At 46.0% G+C, this 21,852-nt stretch overlaps 1 protein-coding gene across 6 annotated transcripts in view; it reads right to left on the bottom strand.

Annotated features, from left to right (window-relative positions):
• The window catches only part of LOC115797851 (diacylglycerol kinase zeta-like), a 94,433-nt gene that overhangs the window by 20,313 nt on the left and 52,268 nt on the right, over positions 1 to 21,852 (bottom strand). For all 6 annotated transcript variants that reach the window (XM_030754411.1, XM_030754403.1, XM_030754417.1 and 3 more), the window contains 5 exons: positions 21,240 to 21,319; positions 7,932 to 7,998; positions 2,310 to 2,350; positions 1,987 to 2,129; positions 1,316 to 1,402 (listed from right to left, as the gene is read on the bottom strand). In XM_030754411.1, the coding sequence (XP_030610271.1) occupies positions 1,316 to 1,402; positions 1,987 to 2,129; positions 2,310 to 2,350; positions 7,932 to 7,998; positions 21,240 to 21,319 (418 nt within the window). The remainder of the gene's footprint in view (positions 1 to 1,315; positions 1,403 to 1,986; positions 2,130 to 2,309; positions 2,351 to 7,931; positions 7,999 to 21,239; positions 21,320 to 21,852) is intronic.

The following is a 21,852-nucleotide window of genomic DNA, read 5'->3' as shown; positions in this document are numbered from 1 at the left end:
CAGCAGCGAGGCCGGGAGAAAGCATTCCAGCTTTCAGAGAGCTCGTTACATACTCATCACTCTTCAGCTGCTTCAGTTTCTTTAACTGAGTTCAGTGATTATGACTGCTGAGCGTTTCTGTGAAGAGCAGCCAATCCCAGACAGCCCTGCACCGAGCGTTTCTCAAAGCCTGATACTCTCTGACTGTACAGACACATCAGCACTGCACTGGGGGTCCTTCATTATGATGACCATTCACAAGCACAATCTGACAACACATCAGGATTAAGAGAGTTTTCCAGAGAGCATAAACTCTGAGGTGAGACAGACTCCTGCCCCAGGATCAGGACACCCGCAGAGGACAGCTTCATTTGAACTACCAGCCCCAGCCTGCACATCACCTCAAGTAGCTGACACACCTCAACAGGTGTACTCAGGCCTTCATGGCACCTGTGCACAGAAGCACATGAGAGGGGCCAACAGGAAGAAGACTGTTTAAATCCATTTAAAGCACAGAAATGAGACCAGAACACAACTCAAATTTCTTCTGACTGATGCTCATTTTTAAGGTGGCCATTGTTTCTTTGTAAGGTGCAGAAGGTGAACTAAAGTCACCTACATGTGGAAAACATGGAGCTACAGCTGGGATGGGTTTGGAGGTCTTCCTCAGTGACATGGCTGGAGGTATTCACACAACATTTAAGCCCCTTCTTAAACAGTAAATGGACTGGTTCTTATACAGTGACGTTCTACTCGAGCACTCTAACATTCACACTCTGAGGAACACACTGGGAGCTCCAGTCTCCAGAGGTGGACAGGGAGAGGAACTCGGATGGATGGACTTTGGAGAAAACTATTGCTGAAAAAAATGTTTTGTCACTTGTTTATATTCATATTGTGGAGTTTTTTCCTCCATCATGTAAAAACTTCAGTGAGTGGATGTGCTGAAACCTCTGACTGCAGCTGTATTTGTAAAATGCTTTTATTTTCAGCCTCAGATCAAACCAATGAAGCTGAGCCCACAGGCAAAAACACAGATGTCAGGAAGATGAAAAAACCTTTGGCAGCGTTCTTTTCATAGGATTTCTTGACAGTAATAAAATAAGAAAATGGAAAACAACATCAGATTTCTCCTAAAACTGATCCTCAGTCTCTCTGCTGCTTCTGCCTCGACACGAGTTTAAGGATCAGATTATCCTCCGCGTGTCCCTGAGAACACGGCGACAATGATCATAACGAGAAAACGAGAGGAGAGATTAATGTGCTGTCCACACACACACACACACACACACACACACACACACACACACACACACACACAGCTGTGTGTGTTTACCTGGGAACGCAGGATGAAGGTGAGTCGGTGGAGTCAGCAGGGGGGCAGGCAAAGAGATCACTGGAGCTCTGACTGGAGGTGTCGTCCCTGAAGATAACCAACCAAGTATGAAGTCATGAAACAGCAGACAGCCAGAAAACAAAGAGGCCACCCCTAGGATCAGCTGATTTTATGCTATGATAACTTTAGCATTTTAATAAAGCAACAGGAACTTTAATCTGCCTCATTTTTCCAGCATTTTGAGCCCTCAGAGTAAATAATATAAAATATAAATAAGAAGTACAACACATTTAAGCTCCTCTAAAAACCGCACCCAAATCAGTTTTATGTCCACACCCACTGAGTGTTCTCTGTGACCTGATATGAGCATCAGTCTAACAGGACATCTGCAGCTGTTCAAAATCATCCTCTAATAGAGTTTTGTTGTTTTCATGGAGCCTTCGGTGCTTTTTAAAGAATGATTCTCATGTGCGCCGGCTGGTAAGTAACCATTGATTTATTGACGACTTTAAGCAGCTGCAGTAAGACCGTCTCCGTTCAAGCTTGGAATATAATATTCCTCGACTGGAGATTCATTTGGATTCTTTCTGTTATGAATGGAACAAATGAAAATGCTGGTTGTGTTTGGCTTGTTGTGAGAGTGTGCGACAGCGCGGAGGCGTCTGATTTACCTGCTCTTTCCCAGGTTAGAGGCAGGGTTAACCAGGTCAGGCATGGCTGAGGGGGAGGTCCCCACGGTGGTCGTAACAACAAGTTCCGGGTCCAGGATGAAGATCTCTTCCTGGGAGATCTCTGACACATAGTTGAGATGTTCCTGAAGGTTTAACCAAAGAGGGCAGCAGCATTAAGCTTGCTTTGTTAATATAAGGAGCAAGAAAATGATGCAAACACAGAGATGTGATGAGGAGAGTGCAGCCTGCAGACACGCACACGCAGCAGCATGCCTCCTCTGTCTCTGTGAGGCGAAAGCATCACCTGAAGGTGAACACGTTACCTGTGCTCTGTCTATCCTGTAGAAACGATCGGCTGTTGTAGCTGCAGAGACACACAGACGCAGGTTCAGCCACAGAGATGTAACAGAGTCAAAGTGCAGCCCTGTAAACTCAGCTTCTGTTTGCAGATTGCTGCAGGCAGTCATTAAGGTTCAGGTCAGAAAGCAAATGACTTTGAACAGTGTTAAAGCGCACATATGCTAGCTCCCACCTCCTGTGCCAATTACTGCAGAAAAACCAACAGCCTGCAGTGGAACACGATGCCCCCACACTGAAAAATGAGCCTCACACTATAAAATAATTGTATCTTATTCCAGTGCAACAGGGAGCTTCCATTCATTTAGTGAAGGCTGAATTAATGACCAGCGTGATGTAACTGTGAGCTTCAACCAAAGTCTCAGCTTTGCTCTGGATCATTCTAATGAACACACTGCACACACCTTCCAGTCCTTCCTGAGGAATACTGAGCTGATAGCAGCTGAAGGCTGCTGCAGTCTGAGCCCACAGAGCCACATGTTTGTGTTCACTCACACTGAAAGCAGTCAGAGGTTTACTTTCAAACGCGTCACGGTCTTAGACTGAAAATTAATGCAGAAAGCACTGCATCAATTTTCATTGTTATGCAGATGATACTCAGCTTTACCTATCAATGAAGCCAGATGACACACATCAATTAGTTAAACTGCAGGAATGTCTTAAAGATATTAAGGCCTGGATGACCTCTAATTTCCTGCTTCTAAATTCAGATAAAACTGAAATTCTTGTTCTCGGCCCCACAAATCTTAGAAACATGGTGTCTAACCAGATACTTACTCTGGATGGCATTACTTTGGCCTCCAGTAACACTGTGAGAAATCTTGGAGTCATTTTTGACCAGGATATGTCCTTCAATGCACATATTAAACAAATATGTAGGACCGCTTTTTTGCATTTGTGCAATATTTCTAAAATTAGAAACATCCTTTCTCAGAGTGATGCTGAAAAGCTAATTCATGCATTTATTACTTCTAGGCTGGATTATTGTAATTCATTATTATCAGGCTGTCCTAAAAGCTTTCTGAAAAGCCTTCAGCTGATCCAAAATGCTGCAGCTAGAGTACTGACAGGGACTAGAAAGAGAGAGCAGATTTCTCCCATATTGGCTTCTCTTCATTGGCTCCCTGTTAAATCTAGAATAGAATTTAAAATTCTTCTCCTCACATACAAGGTCTTGAATAATCAGGCACCATCTTATCTCAAAGACCTCATAGTACCATATCACCCCAACAGAGCACTTCGCTCTCAGACTGCTGGCTTACTTGTGGTTCCTCGGATACTTAAGAGTAGAATGGGAGGCAGAGCCTTCAGCTTTCAGGCGCCTCTTCTGTGGAACCAGCTCCCAGCTTGGATTCAGGAGACAGACACCCTCTCTATTTTTAAGATTAGGCTTAAAACTTTCCTTTATGATAAAGCTTATAGTTAGGGCTGGATCAGGTGACCCTGAACCATCCCTTAGTTATGCTGCTATAGGCCTAGGCTGCTGGGGGGTTCACATAATGCACTGTTTCTCATTCACCTTATTTACTTTGTTTATACTCCACTCTGCATTTAATCATTAATTGATATTAATCTCTGGCTCTCTTCCACAGCATGTCTTTTTTCTCTCCCCTCAGCCCAACCGGTCACAGCAGATGACCCCCCCTCCCTGAGCCTGGTTCTGCTGGAGGTTTCTTCCTGTTAAAAGGGAGTTTTTCCTTTCCACTGTCGCCAAGTGCTGCTCATAGGGGGTCGTTTTGACTGTTGGGTTTTCTCTGTATTATTGTAGGGTCTTTACCCACAATACAAAGCGCCTTGAGGCGACAGTTTGTTGTGATTTGGCGCTATATAAATAAAATTGAATTGAATTGAATTATCATGTGATCACTGTTAGAGTCTCTGATCATCTCATCTTTATAATCAGTACTCTGTGAAATTCCACCAGGACACTCCCCAGTGTGTGTGTGTGTGTGTGAGAGAGAGAGAGCCTGGCCTCTGTGTGATATTTCTGGGAAGTTGCTCTGAGAGATAAATATTGATGACACTGAGCAGAAAGCGGGAGCTGCTCTCTGCACACAGACCTGTTGGAGAGCTGTGGCAGTGCTGGGCTGGTCATACATGATAACACTGCAGGGAGCAACGTTCTGACAAAACATCTGAACTCCACAAAAATGATAAAAAAAACTAAAACTCTAAAGCAGCTCAGTGCAGGTTCAGACAGACATTATTAATATAATAATAATAATAATAATTAAAACCGCAAGCGGTGATATCGGGCCCTCGCACTCCCTGCGCGTCGACCCGTGGTGCTCGTCGACCCGTGCCGCACTCGGAGGTCTTGTGATCGTGATGGTGTACAGAAGGTCTGTAGAAAGTTGAATTCTTTTATAGGAAAAGATATCTTTTGCTCTCGGCATAGACGCAATGGAATATTTGGGGGTGGGGTCACGGCTCCAGCATGCAAAATAGGGCATGGGTCTGATAGACTGTTTTGATCAGGATGATGTCAAGAATGTTGAAACACATTTTCATACATTTCCGAGAAACTAAGTTTGTGGATGCTATACAAAATTTCATTTGCTTCTGTAGGGGGCGCTCTTGCAGCTACGTATAGCCTTGAATCCATAGTTATGGGTTCAGAGTGGCTGTGTACATGAGTGATTACATTTTCAGGCAGATCGGGCAAAGCATGTACGAACACGTGCCCAAACAATTTTGGTCGCCATTGAGAAAAATGAAAGCCAACTTCAATGGCCTGGTGTGACAACACCGTTTAATATTTTGTCAAGATTTCCACAATATTTGATGGGCTGTTTGTCTAGATGATCTGGAGCCAATTTGGTCTCACTGGCTGAAATGCCCTAGGAGGAGTTCATTCAAATAGCAGGCCTGAAAATGGCAAAAATTGACAAAAATTGACACTTTCAATTGAAGATGCTGGACTTCCTGTAGGGTTTCCAGTATGGCTCCAAGAGACTTTTTTGTACGTCTTAGGATGTTACATGAGTGTGCAGAATTTCAGAGCTGTAGATATAATGTAGCTCTGGGGCTAGCTAAAAACATGCTATTTTATGATATTTCAAGCTGCCAGTAGGTGGCGCTGTAACATTTATGGACTTTATGCATATCAATGTGTTCAGGGCAGGAGGCTTATCAAATTGATGAGGATTTCGTAAGGAATGGTGAAAGATAGTTTCATGCATTTCAGAGCAAAACTAATTATGTGGACGTCATACAAATTTTCATTCGCTTCTGTAGGGGGCGCTATTGCGCCTACAGTCTTGAATCTGTAGTTATGGATTCAGCCTGGGTGTGTACATGAGTGATTAAATTTTCAGCCTGATCAGACAAAGCATGTGCGAACAAGTGCACAAACAATTTTGGTGGTGAGGGAGAAAAACGAAGGCCAACTTCAATGGCCTGGTGTGATAAGGCCATTTAATATTTTGTAAAGATTTCCACAATATTTGATGGGCTACTTGTGTAGATGATGTGGAGCAAATTTGGTCTCACTGGGTCAAATGCCCTAGGACAAGTTCGTTCAAATAGCAGGCGTGGAAATGGCAAAAATTGACACCTTCAATTGAAGATGGCCGACTTCCTGTAGGGTTTGGGGTATGGGTCCAAGAGACTTTTTTGTACGTCTTAGGATGTTACATGAGCCTGTACATTTTCATACATGTAGATAAAACGTAGCTCCGGGGCTACTCAAAAAACTTGCTATTTTAAGATATTCCGAGCTGCCACTAGGCGGCGCTCTACCGTTTATGGACTTTATGCATATGAGTGTGTTCAGGACAGGGTGCTTATCACACCACTGAAGTTTGAGCCAGATTGGGCAAGTTGGGTTTGAGTTACAGCCATTTTTGTGTTCATGGCGAATCATCGAACTTTGCCGTCCCATAAGGGTCACGCCCTTTTGTCAAAAAGTCACAGTTTTGAAAACACAGTAAGTCCAACTTCTTAAGGCTTTCCAGGTGAAATTTGAGATGGTTCTGCTAAACCACCTTGGAGCTGGACCTCCAAGTGTAAAATATGACATTTCCTGTTCCCACTAGGTGGCGCTGCGACTGATATTAAATATTGTCATATGTATGTGTTCAGGGGGGCACCCTCATCCTACTGGAGAAGTTTCATGCACATTGGATCATGTAGGTATGAATGAGAGGCAATCAAAATTTCATGGCGAATGATCAAAGTTCAAAGGGGCATAAGGACCCCTCCCCCTTGGCAAAAACTCACCATTTTCGAGATTTAGATTCCCCTGGGGGTGTAGGTTAGACAAACCAAATATGAAGATGATAACGTCTAAAACCTCTGAGTTATTAGAAAAAGCGTGAGGGCTGCAAATCGCCAAATTTGCATAATTAATTCAAAATGGCGGACTTCCTGTTGGGTTTAGGGCATGGCTCCAAGAGGATTTTTTGTGCGCCTGGACATGATATACATGTGTATGAAGTTTCATTCATGTACGTGAAACACAGCGGTGGGGCTCCAGTTTAGGGGGCGCTAGCGAGCCATTTGGGCGCGCCCTTGCCCGAGCCCATTAAAATACTTAAATTTTCACCAGGTGTGACGCATGTGCAAAGTTTCATGAGTTTTTGAATATGATAAAGCCCCCAAAAAGCCAATTCATTTGCCTGAATAATAATAATAATAAAAAAAAAAAAAAAATAATAATAAACGAAGCAATTACAATAGGGCCTTCGCACAGTTCGTGCTCGGGCCCTAATAAACCTCAGAGTGAAGCATGGCGGCCTTTGATGAAGTCATTAATGGTTACATTTTGGTGATGCAACAACCAACAGAGCCAAGTTGAGATATTTTTCCCCACATTATTAGATGATTAAATTAGATTATTATTAGAGATAATAATTACTTCATATTCAACACAGTTAACGTATCCTTTAATCCTTTAATAAGACACTATTTGTTTGTCTTTCCATGAGCTGCTGTGAGGCAGTTTGATGAAGCACCAAGTAAACACAGCATGAAACAAACATGTTAGGAACCAGGTTCAACACAGAGCCCGTTTCTAATATTTGGAAATTCATAAAGGAAACCATGCAGGCACAGGTGAGACTCCACCCAGAAAAGGTGCTAACCACTGCACCACCATGCCCTCAAGATTATGTAATAACCATGCTCTAATGTTAAAATACATTTTCATGCAGTCCAATTACAGAACCTCACGGAGGACCCGGAGCTTTCCAGGCTGCCCCGGGTGCGGCCCGCCCGCAGGTGCGGCCCGCCCACAGGTGCGGCCCGCAGGTGTCTGCTGTGATCTAGGTTGAAGTTTCAGATGTAATCACTTTCTTTGGTTCATGTGTGTTTGCTATTTAACATTTAACTACTGAGTATGACGTTTCTCAGTGATCGTTATGTAACAGGGTGCTTGAAGATGACCACACATCAATACACATGTATTGATGTGTGGTCATGTTCACGTGTGAACAGAGCACAGCCGTAGTTTAAAGTTTCTTTTTCCTGCATCAGATCCATTTAACCATGAACAGAACCTCACTGTGAGGCTTTGCTCTTTGTTCACGATCATTGTCAAACACATGGAAACTTTTGGTGATACTGAAGCTCTTGCAAACAATACTTACAGTCAAGGAAACACCACTTTGGAGACAGCCTCTGTGAGGAAAGACTCTTTGGCTCAGCGGCCTCCTCCTGAATGACAGACACACAAACATGATTACACACAGTGGACAAAGCTGGTGGGAGGATTCCACTTGTGTTGGTGGTGAACATCGACAAAGCACAACATGTCCATTAAGATTGTTTTTTTTGGGCAGTCTTGGCTCTTTGCTTCACCCAAAATTATTTAAGTTTGTGGAGAAGCTTCAGCTCTAAAAGCAAAGGTGGAGAGCCTCAGGTGTTTAAACCCTCACCTGGGCTGCTCCCTTTGGAGGCGGTCCTACTGATCATATGAGTCATCACATGAGCCAAAGGCAGGGGTCATTAAGGGTGAAAGCACTGTGAGACCTTGCCTATCATGTGACCTATGAGGTGTGGGTGGAGGTTGAGGTGTCTGGGAGGGATCTCAGGACTGCGGGGGGCTGACAGCTGCTGTGATCCACCTCCTCTGTTCAGTGAGGGTCACAGCTCCTCCTCTTTCAAACCATCTGCCTTCCCAATCCAAACTGTGGACACTGGCATCCTCAAAGAGTGACCTTTGACCCTTAGATGCAGGTGTCCAGCTGAGCTCCTCTATGTTGTGTGTTTGTGGAGAGGCTGAATCTCTGACGCAGAGGTCTGAGCACTCCCCCCCCCTGCACAGCTACAAACTAACCCCAACTCTCTTTTCAAGACTGCCACGACCCGGCTGACAGAACCTGCACACACACACTGCACACAGACAGACACACACTGCACACGCACAAATGTAACAACTGCTGATGGAGTCACCGCCCACCAGGGCCTCCATGGATGGATGAATTCAGAGATTCCTTCACTCTCACTCACATGTAGTAGTGCAGGGATGTGTTTGCAGGACTCTTTCATCAGATGAGAGATGTATCCACTCACACACCACCCACACCCACCACTGACAACCCTAAGATTGCTGATAAACTTTGGCAATGAAAAAAACAAAAACAGCTGTCACATATCATAAAAGAAGCAAGTACAGTAAAATAATACCCTGTAAATGATGCCAGGATGGACTAAAATAGATTTGAGCGTGCAATCAACAGAAATCAGGACAAAGTTCAGGATAAGACGCGTCTCCTCGCTGCCTCTGAGTAGGTGTGCTGCGGCTCAGAAAAAAGTGGAATTTTCCTTTACAGTCACATAATGCCAAAAACTTAGAGGAAAGTTGCCACTTCTTTAAATAGCCTCATTACTGAAACTTTCTGTATGTTGATATCACTCAGGCGTTTTTACATCCAGTCTCCAATTAGTTTAGAATGCTGCAGCAGGAAGATCAAAACACAGACAGCGTATTACTGAGACTCTGCTGTGTCCTCTTAGTTTACACTGAACTTTAAAAGCTTGTTCTCTGTTTGCACACAGCTAAATGGTGTGAGTCTGCGGACGTGTGAACTGGTGCCCCCGTGCAGCGCTGTCAGACACCTAAGATCTCCACACCAAAGGGCCTGTCCACTGATCCACCATGAAATGCCCCAAAACTGGCATTCAGTCATTATTTTTCACTCCAAATCTTTGTGACTGCCAAACAAACAGTTATTATTAAGTTTGCCTTCTCAAAGCTGCTGCATGTGTCTGAGGACGTGCTGTTAGTCTGCTCTCTGTGTGCACTTTGGATCTGCAGCAGATCCTTCATCCACACTTTAAGGTTTAGGGTACGTTAGAGATCATACTGTGATTCCCAGGTAGGGCAAATTAATAACCTGCATTTATGGCCAGTTAGCAACAAGTATTTATTCTGGAGCTCTTAGTAATCCTCCCATCAGTGTCTGATTGCAGATTCTTTGTCTAAAGCACAGCTTTAAACGATGAGCAGTGATCGGTGTGATCAGTGTGATCGGTGTGATTGTGTGATCGGTGTGGACGTGTCGCTGATCGCTGGGGTGAGCCGGCTCTGTGGATCAGCTGACAGACTGAAGAGGGTCGAGGAGGAGAAGGTCCGGCTGGATTCTGGCTGTATGATGGTGGATGGTTTCAGCCTGCTCTGCATTATTATTAATTATGAACCTGCGGATTCAGACTGACTCCTCCAGATCAACACAAACACCTTCTATTTTATTCTTTTAAAGGTTTTATTTGAACATTAAAGCTTTCAAATTAAAGATGAACACAAGCGCACAGGTGAATGTTGCTTAATTTAATTATGACTGACACTATTTAAAAATATGAAGCCTGATAAATTACATTTGGCTGCCCTCAAAAATATATTCAAACTGATTTTAGCACATTCTGCCACACCAGCATCAAACCAAAGCACTGTCACAGTAATGATCCCCTTTTCAAGCTCTGGTATCTTTGAGGCATTCGTGTGATTTGAAGTTTCATTGTATCGAGTCTTTGAAGCAGTTTTTTCTACATGCTTCAAATATGTCATTCTATCATTTTCACGCTCTCAGCTATACGTCTGAGATCAGATTCCTGACACCATGGTAGGAAGTATTTGGCCTAAAAATCTGAATGACAGCTTAAATGGTTCTCTAGCTCCACAGAAAATGCCCCCGATTTTTGAGGCTCATCACAAAAACTAACAGTAAAGAGTTCAAATGTGGCAGTTTTCCTGTTAGGAGCTGTATCACAGACTGGGTGACCCGGCTGCATGTGCTGCTCAGAGTCCACGTGTCCACAAGTCCACACACACTGGACAGTGTCAGTGAAAGGTGCAGCTCCAGTCAGAGGAAAGCTAAATCTTTAACAACAATTCAACACCATCACTCAGCGAGCCGTCTGAGTCAGCACCGCTGAAATAAAACTTCCAGGAGCAGAGACGAGGAGAACGAGCTCGAGCGTTTTCCCTTCAAACAGTTCCAGAAAGGTCGACTGCAGGAAACACCTCTGCTGCTCCGCTCGGCTCTCCTCGCCTAATCCTGCTGTCATGTTCAGGAGCGTCGAGCTCAGGAAAATGCCCGCAGGCTGGAACACTACAAACACGTCTAAAAAGCTGAACTCGCCTGAGTCTTCTTCACTTTCTACCACTTAACCCTTATTCTACAGAAAGAATGCAGGAGCTCCGGGTGAATAACAGCCTCATTTTGTTCACTCGGAATTATTTTTAAGATCCATCGTCTCCCATTTTGGGATAAGACAGGAGCAGACATTCCCCTCCCACCATCAGTGAAGATATCAAATAACTGTAGAGGTCAGGATCACATCACAGCCTCATTTCATAACAGAAAGCCTTCAGACGTCTGATCACCCTCTGCTAAACTGTTGTTTGGAAGCCCCGCCCTAAACTGATCCAAATCCCCCCGCCCCCGGTTAGTAAACATAATACAGATTCCATATGAGTTCAATATTAATACAATTAAATAAAAACCAGTGTAAGCATGAGATTGATCTGTGATCATCTTTAACATGTCTACAAATACATCTGTGCAGCTGTTCTCTGGAGGCTGAAAGAAGCTGAGTGGATTTAAGTTTGATGAAGATATTGTGACGGTTTTCAGTTGTCTAGGGGTGCCAGCCAGGTATCTCTCCTGACATGTTAGATTTATTTTTTTCTTAACCCTCACAAAGGATGCAAAGCACAGTGACTTAACACCCTCTAGCACTGAATAAAACAAAACACATTTAAAGGTACTTATGCACACAATGAGTATATTAAATACAGGAAAAAACACACAAAATCATTTAGCACAGGTAACACAGTTCAACAGTTCCCACATGCCCCACAGCTCAGCAGAGTCCTCCAGGTCATTCATTCACAAGAACAAAACCAAAACAAAAATACACCCGTACTCCCCAATGTCTCTCAGTTCATTTCAACAGAAAACCAAACAAAAGAAGTCCACTCCGGGTTTTACTCAGTTCTAGTTCATAAGCAAAAAGAAAGAGGAAAACAAACCAAATCCACTCCCGGTTATCCCTTAGTTCAGTTCAGTTCAGAAACGGATGCAACAAAAGGCAAAGAAAGATCCCACTCCGGGTTTTCCGACAACATCCACAACAAGACAAGGAAGCACACTCCCGACTTCCTACAGGCAGCGTATACCAGCTGCTGCTGTCAACAGCTCAAAAACAAAAGAAATCCAGTGCGTCTGACCAGCTGGAGACTTACGACACCGTGGCACGTAGGACAATGTCAGGTCCCGGGTCGTTCCCGTCAAATGATCCTGGCTGTTCCTCGCCGATAAGGTCCAGTCACGAGGCTAAGCTACTCGCGGTGCCACTTAGCAAAGGCTAACTTTGCCGTGTGTTTGGCCGAGGTCGCGGATAACTCCAATCCGTCTTCCATGCTCTCTCCCATCTACACTGAGCCCTGGCCCATAAGTAAAGTAGTATGGGCGGCGTTGGACGCTACAGCGCCAAATCTGTGTCATCCCATTGGTCAGCATCCAGAGGGTGTGTGGGTGAGTAAAAAAACAACAACACGGGTGGCCATAATTTAAGGGACAGCCATCCGGCTGTTACACTCCTTCCCCCCTGAAAAAAGCCGGAACCTATGGAGGCTTAATCAAGTCCCAAGCTGAGAGTCTGAGAATCCTAGGAAGTCCTCCTCGTCACTTTCTTCCTCAAAGATCTCCAGGACTCTCTTCTGTTGTTCTCTGTCCACCTCACTCGCAGTAGGGTAACACTGCTTCAACTGGGCCACATTGATGATGCGCAGGTCCTCACCGGAGTCCTCCAAAACGATCTCATAGTTCAGAGGTCCTATCCTCCGGGTGATCCTGTACGGACCTTTCCATCGTGGGGCAAGTTTGGCTGAATAAGACAGGTCTGCTCGGGAGCTGGGATGAGTTCAAAGCCAAACCCTGTCATGTATGGCAAAGTTTGCTTCCCTCCGTTTTTTATCATAATGCTGCTTTTGTTTTTTCCTGGCTTTTTCCATGTTATAGGTTGCCAAATGCTGCAGCTCGGTTAGCTGTCTGGCTGTAGGATATGCAGGTGAGTCTGGATCACATAGGTGTGGACAGAGCTAGCTGTCAAGCGGTCCTCTTAAAGGTCGTCCCAGGTTGAGCTCCACAGGGGTAATGCCTGTGGATTCATGTATGGCAGTGTTGAGGGCAAACCGGAACTCTGGTAAGTATTTATCCCAGGTTTTGTGTTTCTCACCAACATAAGAAGCAACCATGGTTTTAATATTGCGGTTTATCCTTTCTGTCAGGTTAGTTTGGGGATGGTAGGGAGAAGTTCTTTTCGGCTGCACATTCCAACGTTTGCAAGTCTCTTCAAATACGGAGGAAACGAACTGTGGGCCCTGGTCCGAAAGAATGTAGGATGGCATTCCCCAGCGAGTCAGTATTTCTTTAGTGAAGATGTGGGATATGATTTCTGCGGTCGCTTTGCGAAGAGGGAACATTTCTATCCAGCGGGTATAGTAATCTACGAACACAATCAAATACACGTTCCCAAGTGTGCTACGAGGAAAAGGTCCCATAAGATCCACTCCTAACATTTCCCAAGCCCTGCTTACCAGGGTTTGTTGGAGTTTCCCAGGTGGTTTCCGGGTCTCTGGTTTGTAAAGCTGACACACCCTACAGCGTTGTACATGATTCTTCATATCCAAACTCATTTTTGGCCAATACGCAAGAGCTTGTAGCCGTTTGTAGGATTTGTATCTTCCAAGGTGGCCAGATAAGGCGTGGTCATGACAGTAGTGGAGTAACTGCTGGCGGAGAGAGGTTGGCACGTAAATCTGATAGACTGTTTTATGCGGTAGTTGCGATACTCTGTAGACCTTGTCTTCCACAACAGTGAATTTGGTTGTGGTATCCACAATGATGTCTCCGGTCTCCATGATTCTGTCATAGAGGCATTGTATTTCTGGGTCCTCTCGTTGTCCCTTCCAAATATCTTCATCTGTGATCTGGAGGGGCTCGTAGGTATCCTTCCCTGAGCGCAGTACAACAGCGCAGGTGAGAGACTGAAAAGGTTCTACTGGGGCTCTAGACAGGGCATCTGGCACTGTATTGTATCGGCCTTTTCGGTATTCTACGGTGAAAAAGAACTCTTTGAGTCGGAGAGCCCACCGGATCAGCCTTGTATTGGGCTTTTGAGTTTTAAATACCCAGATGAGGGAAGAATGATCTGTCACAACTGTAAAATGCCTCCCCTCTAGGTAATACCGCCATTTTTCCAGAGCCCATACCACAGCCAAACACTCCTGCTCAGTGGTGGAGTAGCTCCTTTCTGCCGGGTTTAAGGTGCGGCTGGCAAAAGCTAGGACTTGTTCCGTCCCAAGTCCCGTCTGTTGAGCCAGAACAGCACCCAATCCCACGTCGCTGGCATCTGTATATACAACAAATGGGAGGCTGAAGTCTGGATGACCTAGATTGGGTGGCGAAACTAGGTGTTGCTTTAGAGTTTCAAAAGCAGCCTGACACTGGGGAGTCCAACTGAACCTAGCTCCTTTGCGTTTAAGGGCGTTTAGTGGTTCCGTGATCTGGGAAAACCTGGGCACAAACCGATGGTACCAGCCAGCCATCCCTAGAAACCGCTGCAATTCCTTGATATTCTGCGGAACAGGAAAGTTCTGAACTGCCTTGGTTTTCTCAGCATCGACTTCCACACCAGCAGAGGAGACGATGTGACCCAGAAACCTGAGTGAGGTACGACAAAACTGACATTTCTTCATTTTGACCGTTAGGTTAGCCTCATGCAGTTTATCCAGGACTGCTTGTATATCTGCTGTGTGTTGTTCCAGCGAAGGTGAGTAGATAATTATGTCGTCCAAGTACACAAAACAGATGGTTCCTCGTAGGTTTCCCAAGACGCACTCTATCAATCACTGGAAAGTGGCCGGTGCATTCTTGAGCCCAAATGGCATAACTTTAAACTGGTACAGGCCAAAAGGACAGATGAAGGCAGTTTTGTCTCGGCTCTCCATATCCATTTCGACTTGCCAGTAGCCACTGTTTAGATCCAGGGTGGTGAAGATGGTGGCTCCAGCCAGGGATTCCAATATTTCTTGGATGTTCGGTAACGGGTAGGCATCTGTATGTGTGGCTGCATTTATCTTTCTATAATCCACACAGAATCTTGGTTTTGGATCCCGTTTTTTCAGAACCAAAACCACTGGGGCAGCATAGGCAGAAGTGGAAGGCTCGATGAGTCCCTTCTCCAACATCTCATCCACATGCTCTTTGATTATCTGCAACTTGGCCGGTGATACACGGTATGGCTTCTGCCTAATAGGTACATTATGAGTAAGGTAGATTTTATGGCCAAGGACCTTAGTGTGTCCTAAGGTCGGGGTACAGACATGTGAATTACTTTGGAGCTGGTGCAGTAACTGCTTTTGTCCGAACTCATCCAGTTGCGTGCTATTGACAGCTCTCTCCAGAAGATCCACACGGGATGGTTGTGACAATAAGTCGGATGGTGCTATCGCAGAGAAAAAGGCAAGCTGTGAAGGTCCCACTCCGGGTTTTCCGACAACATCCACAACAAGACAAGGAAGCACACTCCCGACTTCCTACAGGCAGCGTATACCAGCTGCTGCTGTCAACAGCTCAAAAACAAAAGAAATCCAGTGCGTCTGACCAGCTGGAGACTTACGACACCGCGGCACGTAGGAGAATGTCAGGTTCCGGGTCGTTCCCGTCAAATGATCCTGGCTGTTCCTTGCCGATAAGGTCCAGTCGCGAGGCTAAGCTACTCGCGGTGCCACTTAGCGAAGGCTAACTTTGCCGTGTGTTTGGCCGAGGTCGCGGATAACTCCAATCCGTCTTCCATGCTCTCTCCCATCTACACTGAGCCCTGGCCCATAAGTAAAGTAGTATGGGCGGCGTTGGACACTACAGCGCCAAATCTGTGTCATCCCACTGGTCAGCATCCAGAGGGTGTGTGGGTGAGTAAAAAAACAACAACACGGGTGGCCATAATTTAAGGGACAGCCATCCGGCTGTTACAATATTTCACCTCCCACCCAAAACACTTCAGGTCACAACACATGGTGGAGAGTCCCAGGTATTTAAACTGTGGTGGGGGTGTCCCCTGGAAGTGGTCATTGCCCCACTATGGTTCATGTGCACAATCACATGTGCCATGGTGGGTGTGAAAAAAAGGTGTGAGTCATTACACCTGCCAGTTCTGCTGTTCTATGGTAAATCAGGCTCCGCAGTGCCGGGCAGTGAGCACAGCGCCCACTAGAGGATGCCAGGCCCTCAGGCCGCCTTCATGAAGTCTGTTTCTGATTGTTTGCTCAGAGACATGATGGTTTAAGGACCTTCTACGGCCCTGTCCAGCTCTCCTGGAGTTCCTGCCTGTCTCCTGGAATCTCCTCCATGTTCTGAGACTGTGCTGGGAGACACAGCAAACCTTCTGACAGTGGCACGTATTGATGTGCCATCCTGGAGGAGTTGGACTACCTGTGCAGCCTCTGTAGGGTCCAGGTATGGCCTCATGCTACCAGCAGTGACTCTGACCCTAGTTAAATGCAGAACTAGCGAAAAACAGAAAAGATGAGGAGGGGAAAATGTGAGTGTCCTCCACCTGTGAAACCATTCCTGTTTGGGGGTGTCTCATTGATACCGCTCTAGTGCACCTGTTGGTAATTTGATGAAGGCCAAAGATTCACTGACTTGATGGAGTAACTGATTAAAACCGGCTCCTTTAATTCCTTTAAGCAGGGGATCTTTTTGGGAGGATTTGAACTGTGGCTCATCCATCCAGCTGCAGGAGTCCTGGCAGATCCTGAGGTGGTCCCAGTTCAGACTCGATCCCTTCAGTGTGTTCTAGGTCTCCCCCAGGATCGAGTACGCGTGCCTGTAAACCTCCAATTAAAGCTCAGACTGGATGGAGCTGTTTAACACGTGTGCAGATTATAGAGCTCCAGTAAGATCCCGACTCCAGTTCACTGTCGTAGAAATCAGCTGTTTTCCTGCCATTCCATCCCAAACAGCAGCAGTTAGCATCATCAGTCACCAGGAGACCAAACAGGCCTCCATTATTCTGGTTGCTATGCAACAAAGTCTGACAGCATCTCCTGAATTTTCTTCCATTAATGATGGAGCATATACAAACTTAGGATAGGCTGTTAAAAATAGCATTTACAGTTAGTGCTGCTCTGTTTGTGCCTAATGAGGAAGAACTCCTGATGATGTGGATACATGACGTTCAGCTTTGAGAGGTTCACGTCATCCACACAGCACACCGTCCCCACACCGACTGCATTTACATGCACTTTAGTGTTCAGCACATGTAGACATGTACACGCTTTTCTTTGTGCACTCTAAAGAATACAAAGGCCCTGCACTCACTGTCATTACCTGGCAGGAAGCTGTGCGCCTCACCTGTGATCAGAGCTCCCTGCTGCACATCTTCCTCCAACAATGCAGCTCATATTTAGCAGAAATGCTGGGCAGCTGCTTAGAACTGACCATGAGACCGAGTGTTTACCACGGCGTTTAAATAAAGGATAATTATTGTGACGCGCTCTTACTTTGAAATCTGTTTCTGTAGAGCTGTAAAGGAAAAGCTGCATGCCTCTGAACACACATCAGCCTGCACTGGCTAACATGCTGTAAAAGCACAGCAGCTACATCCATACAACGCACATATCAGAGGGACACAACATGACAGGATGGCATCCCAGCAGCAAAGAAAGAGCCGGCACAGGGAGGGGGGAAAGAGAACCCTTAATAGAGACTGACTGGAGCACGGAGCAGGTGAGCTCCTTATCTTCTCACACAGTAAACGTATCATCAAGCTCTGGATTCATGCAGTTACAGTGCAGTTTGGGAAAGTTACTGTGGAAACGAAGAGGAAGTTTATTGATCCCAGAGGGACGTCCGTGTGTCTGACAGCTCATCTGCTGCTTCTATGAGAGTGGAAAAGCCTGACAGCTGCTGGTCCCAGTGATGCTGCTGGTTCACAGCAGAGGGAGGAGGCCTGCAGCACTCATGTCCATATTAGAAGGTGGGTGATCAGACTGGCTGAGGAGGCATCAGGCTGTGAGATCAGCTGACTGCATGAACTCCATCCAGCCGTGTGTGTGCTGATGGGGGGGTGTGTATATCTTTATTAGTGACAGCTAAAGAAACAGTGAGACGACAGTCTGTGTGTCACGTTCAGAGATCAGTCTCAACAACAGCAAACGTTCCTAAAGGAATTCAAACGAGGGTTTCTGATGAGCGTCTCCTCAATAACTCAGGCTTTAATGAATAAACAATCCTCAATATCCCAAACACAACCAGAAACACAGCTCTCACATCACAGCTGGACCGGCTCATTTTCCTATTGAAGTGATGAATGAGGTGAGCAGAGAGAATCAGAATGGCTGAGATGCTGTTTCTGAGCATTACAGACAAACTCAACACACCTCCTAAAAGGTCACAATACAACAGACTAACCACCTCACTGCTGCACACCAACAACAGCACACAGATGCACACTGATGCCACACAATCACCGAACATATCACCAATGCATGCAGAAACAAACGAGGTCACACTCAGAGCCACGCAGCATGCAGAACACTGAGACACATGGGGAACCTAATCGTCTTTATCTCGGAACATCAGGAACATCAGGATTGTGCTCAGGTGCGGCGCGTCACCTCGAGGTGAGGTCGTTAGTTCCTCTTTGCTCCGATTGGGTTGGACTGGAGGGTAGATAAACAGATCAGAGGTGGTACAGGATCCTCTGACAGCGTCGGGGTTTCACGGAGACTGAGGCCCATCAAGAGGAAAGTTTGGGAACAGCAGAGCTGTGTGGATGGAAGTGAAAGCCCAGCTGTTTGCAGCTGGCTTACACAGTCATGTGAGGACAGAGTGAAACCCTGCTCTGGTCTCCATATATGATGCTGCAGTGATCTTTGTAAAAGCCACGGCTCCACATCAGCTGCTGACAACACTGTGGCCATGCTGGGCTCAGAAAGCAGCGGAGGATCACAGATTAGCGAGCATCAATTAGTTCTTGTTATCAGGGCTCATCACTGAGCTTAGAGGTGTCTGTGAGAAACAGGAAGTGAGCCGGTTGTTGTGTGGAGTTGGGAAACGCCTGTGATTGCGAGCCACTTCAGTCATTTCTGAAACGAGATGAAAAGTGCATTTTCTTAAAGGGGATTTTCTCTGGATGCCCCAATTGAGTCAATCTTATTTAAGTGGAAGTGGCGATAAGGCCAGCACTGACTGTGACAACAACAGTAATGCAGATGGCTCCACCACAGCCTCTATCTAACGCCTCCGTTTGGCCTGAACGAGCACGTGAAGAAGTCACAGCTTCCCACAGTGGAAGGATCAGAGAGCATCGATCTCGGCTAACAGGGATAAATGTGATCGGTTTCATTTAAACAGTCATTCAAAGATCATGGAGGAACCCTGCACGGAGACAGATTTATCAAGCCGGGTTAGTCCAACCGTATGTTTTGCTTGAGAGAGCAGCAGAGAGAGGGAGACAGCACTGTGCAGACACCTCAGGCTGCCTATTAACCACAGATGTGACTGGAACACCTGTGTAACACAATCTCCCTCTCAGACGAGCTGAGACGCTGATGAGGACGCGCACACACGGTTTTCAGACCTCCTTTTTACCACAATAACTCCTCACTTTATGCTGCCTCATTAAAATGAAATCTGTTGTGCTCATCCTGCACTTTTTGTGCTGCCACTAAAATATCAAAGCTGACACAAGGGCTAAGTTTACAGGAGGGGGGTTCATGTGCCCGTCACACAGCATAAAGTCTCACTTTATGTAATAACACAGGCAACACACTGCATCGCTGCGTGACAGTGATACCTGCTTGTTGTTGTTTGGCTTTATTGTAAACGTGCAGAGCGGAGCTGGGACCGGGATCCTCAGAGGAGGCAGGAATGCTTCTAAGCCCTCTGGTCTGCTCTTTCACACATACAGCAGGTTTCCATAGAAACTATGTGCACATTATGTAACCATAATGGACGGTCCTCATGCTCGTGTGATATTTAGCCCCGGACACACAGGACAAAGGTCTAAAGGCACTTTTCCATCCTCGCTGAGCTGACAGCGGAGCTGCACGGAGGAAAATGCAGCAGCGTGCTCGGGCAGATTCTGCAAGACTCAGAGGCTTCAGCGTGGTGTGCATGCGTATGTGTGAAGCACCTGAACACACATACCATGTGGACAAGACTGTAAACTGTGACAGATATGTATGAAATCAGCAGCATGCTATCTTCTCCTGCTTGTGTCTGTGTTGTAGGTGCTGGAGGAGTATTTATAGCCCTGACCTGATGGGTGCTCTCAGCTGTTAGTCAGCAGGCCTTAGCTCCAGCTCCACTCACACACCTGAGGAGCTCAGTTCAAACACATGTTGCTGTATTGATCGCGGTGTGTGAGGCCGGTGTGCTCTGCTGCAGAGGCATGAGCAGCAGGAACCGATGGGGCTCCTGTGAGTGCACGTGTGTGTGTGTGTGTGTGTGTGTGTGTGTGTGTGTGTGTGTGTGTGTGTGTGTGTGTAGAGTGGCTAGCTGCTCTGATTCAAAGTTCCTGTCTCAACTATCTGCCTTTTTTTTTTTAGAGGCTGTGATTCGCTCGATTGTGTCTGTTAGTTAAAAGTTGTGTACCTCACCTTCTACACACACACACACACACACACACACACACACACACACACACACACACACACACACACACACACAGTCTCACCACAGGACTCAAAAATGGAGCCTTCATTTTTAAACTGATGAACTTCAAACTCATTCCTCTTGTCCTGATGCCACGTGATAACTCACGGTGTTACTGAGTACATCCTCTGTTAGAGCGAGCAGAGCCTCTGCAGCATCTACTGTTTTTCTATTCTAATAGAAATGTCAGTAAATGTGAACTCTAAACATGAACAACAGGACGACTCAGATATTTGAGTCAGCTTCATTTTCTACATTTCTGAACACCAAACGTACTTTTCACTGCTTATGTTTGATTACTTTGAGTGACCGTTACCCTCACTGTGAGTCTGTGTGAGTCTGTGTGATAGTCGACGAGCTGCCGATGAAACACAGAATGTCAAAGTGTTGCAGCAAGCTTTAGTTTCCCATGTGCCTCTGAGCCAAACAAGGGGAGAACACACAGCACAGCATTCAACTACCAACCTGCAGTCCTACACATCTGAGAGGAACAGAGCAGAAGTCCTGCAGGCAGAGATAAGAGCACGGAGAAGTAGAAGGAGAGTGGTCCAGAAGAAGTGTATACACACACACACACACACACACACACACACAGCTTAATTAGCTTTGTTCCAACTTTTAAAAAGGTTCCTGCTTCTCTCCATCGTGATTGGTGTCACTGCATGCTCCTGCGTACTCAGTGACACAGAACAACCTTTCGTGTCTACATCTGTGTCTCCTCCTTACCTCCTGCAAACGCTGGATGTGTTCTCTGCAGGTCTCTAAGTCGCTGTCACCGGGAACCACGATCAGTCCCAGAGGAATGGCTGGAGATACAGAGGAACAAGACAATTATCCAGCAGCACTTTGATATCTACTTACACAGTGGCACTCGTGTGCAGCCCTCAGGACCCTGGGAGTTTCATTCTGGTCATTTAGCCGGGGCTGATGCAGAGGTGGGTTGAGCAGCAGAGGTGAGTTTGTGGGCTGTACCCATGAAAAAGCTGTCAGACCTTCTGCTGGGTCTCTAAGTTTCAGACGAAGCCTCTAACAAGCCCTACACTAATGCTACACTTTTAAATTTAACAACTTTCCTCATGTGTGTCTCCTTTTTGTCTACACTACATCATCCATGTCTGCTCCAGGGTCTGCATCCATGACAGCATACGCTTTCAGATCAGCCTGCTCACATTTTGTAAGCATAAACCACAACAAGTATTACATAACTCAAGTCCTAAATACGCCCCGAGGTACTCCAATCAGTCCTGAAGGCAATGTTCTCCTAATTATTCCAGATATTCCCCCTGGAATTCTTGGTGTCTAAAGGAATGCCATATTGCAATTAAAATCCTCCTGACTG

Source organism: Archocentrus centrarchus, chromosome 2, assembly GCF_007364275.1.
Source record: "Archocentrus centrarchus isolate MPI-CPG fArcCen1 chromosome 2, fArcCen1, whole genome shotgun sequence".
NCBI lineage: Eukaryota > Metazoa > Chordata > Actinopteri > Cichliformes > Cichlidae > Archocentrus > Archocentrus centrarchus.
This window is presented reverse-complemented; position numbering and strand designations above follow the sequence as displayed.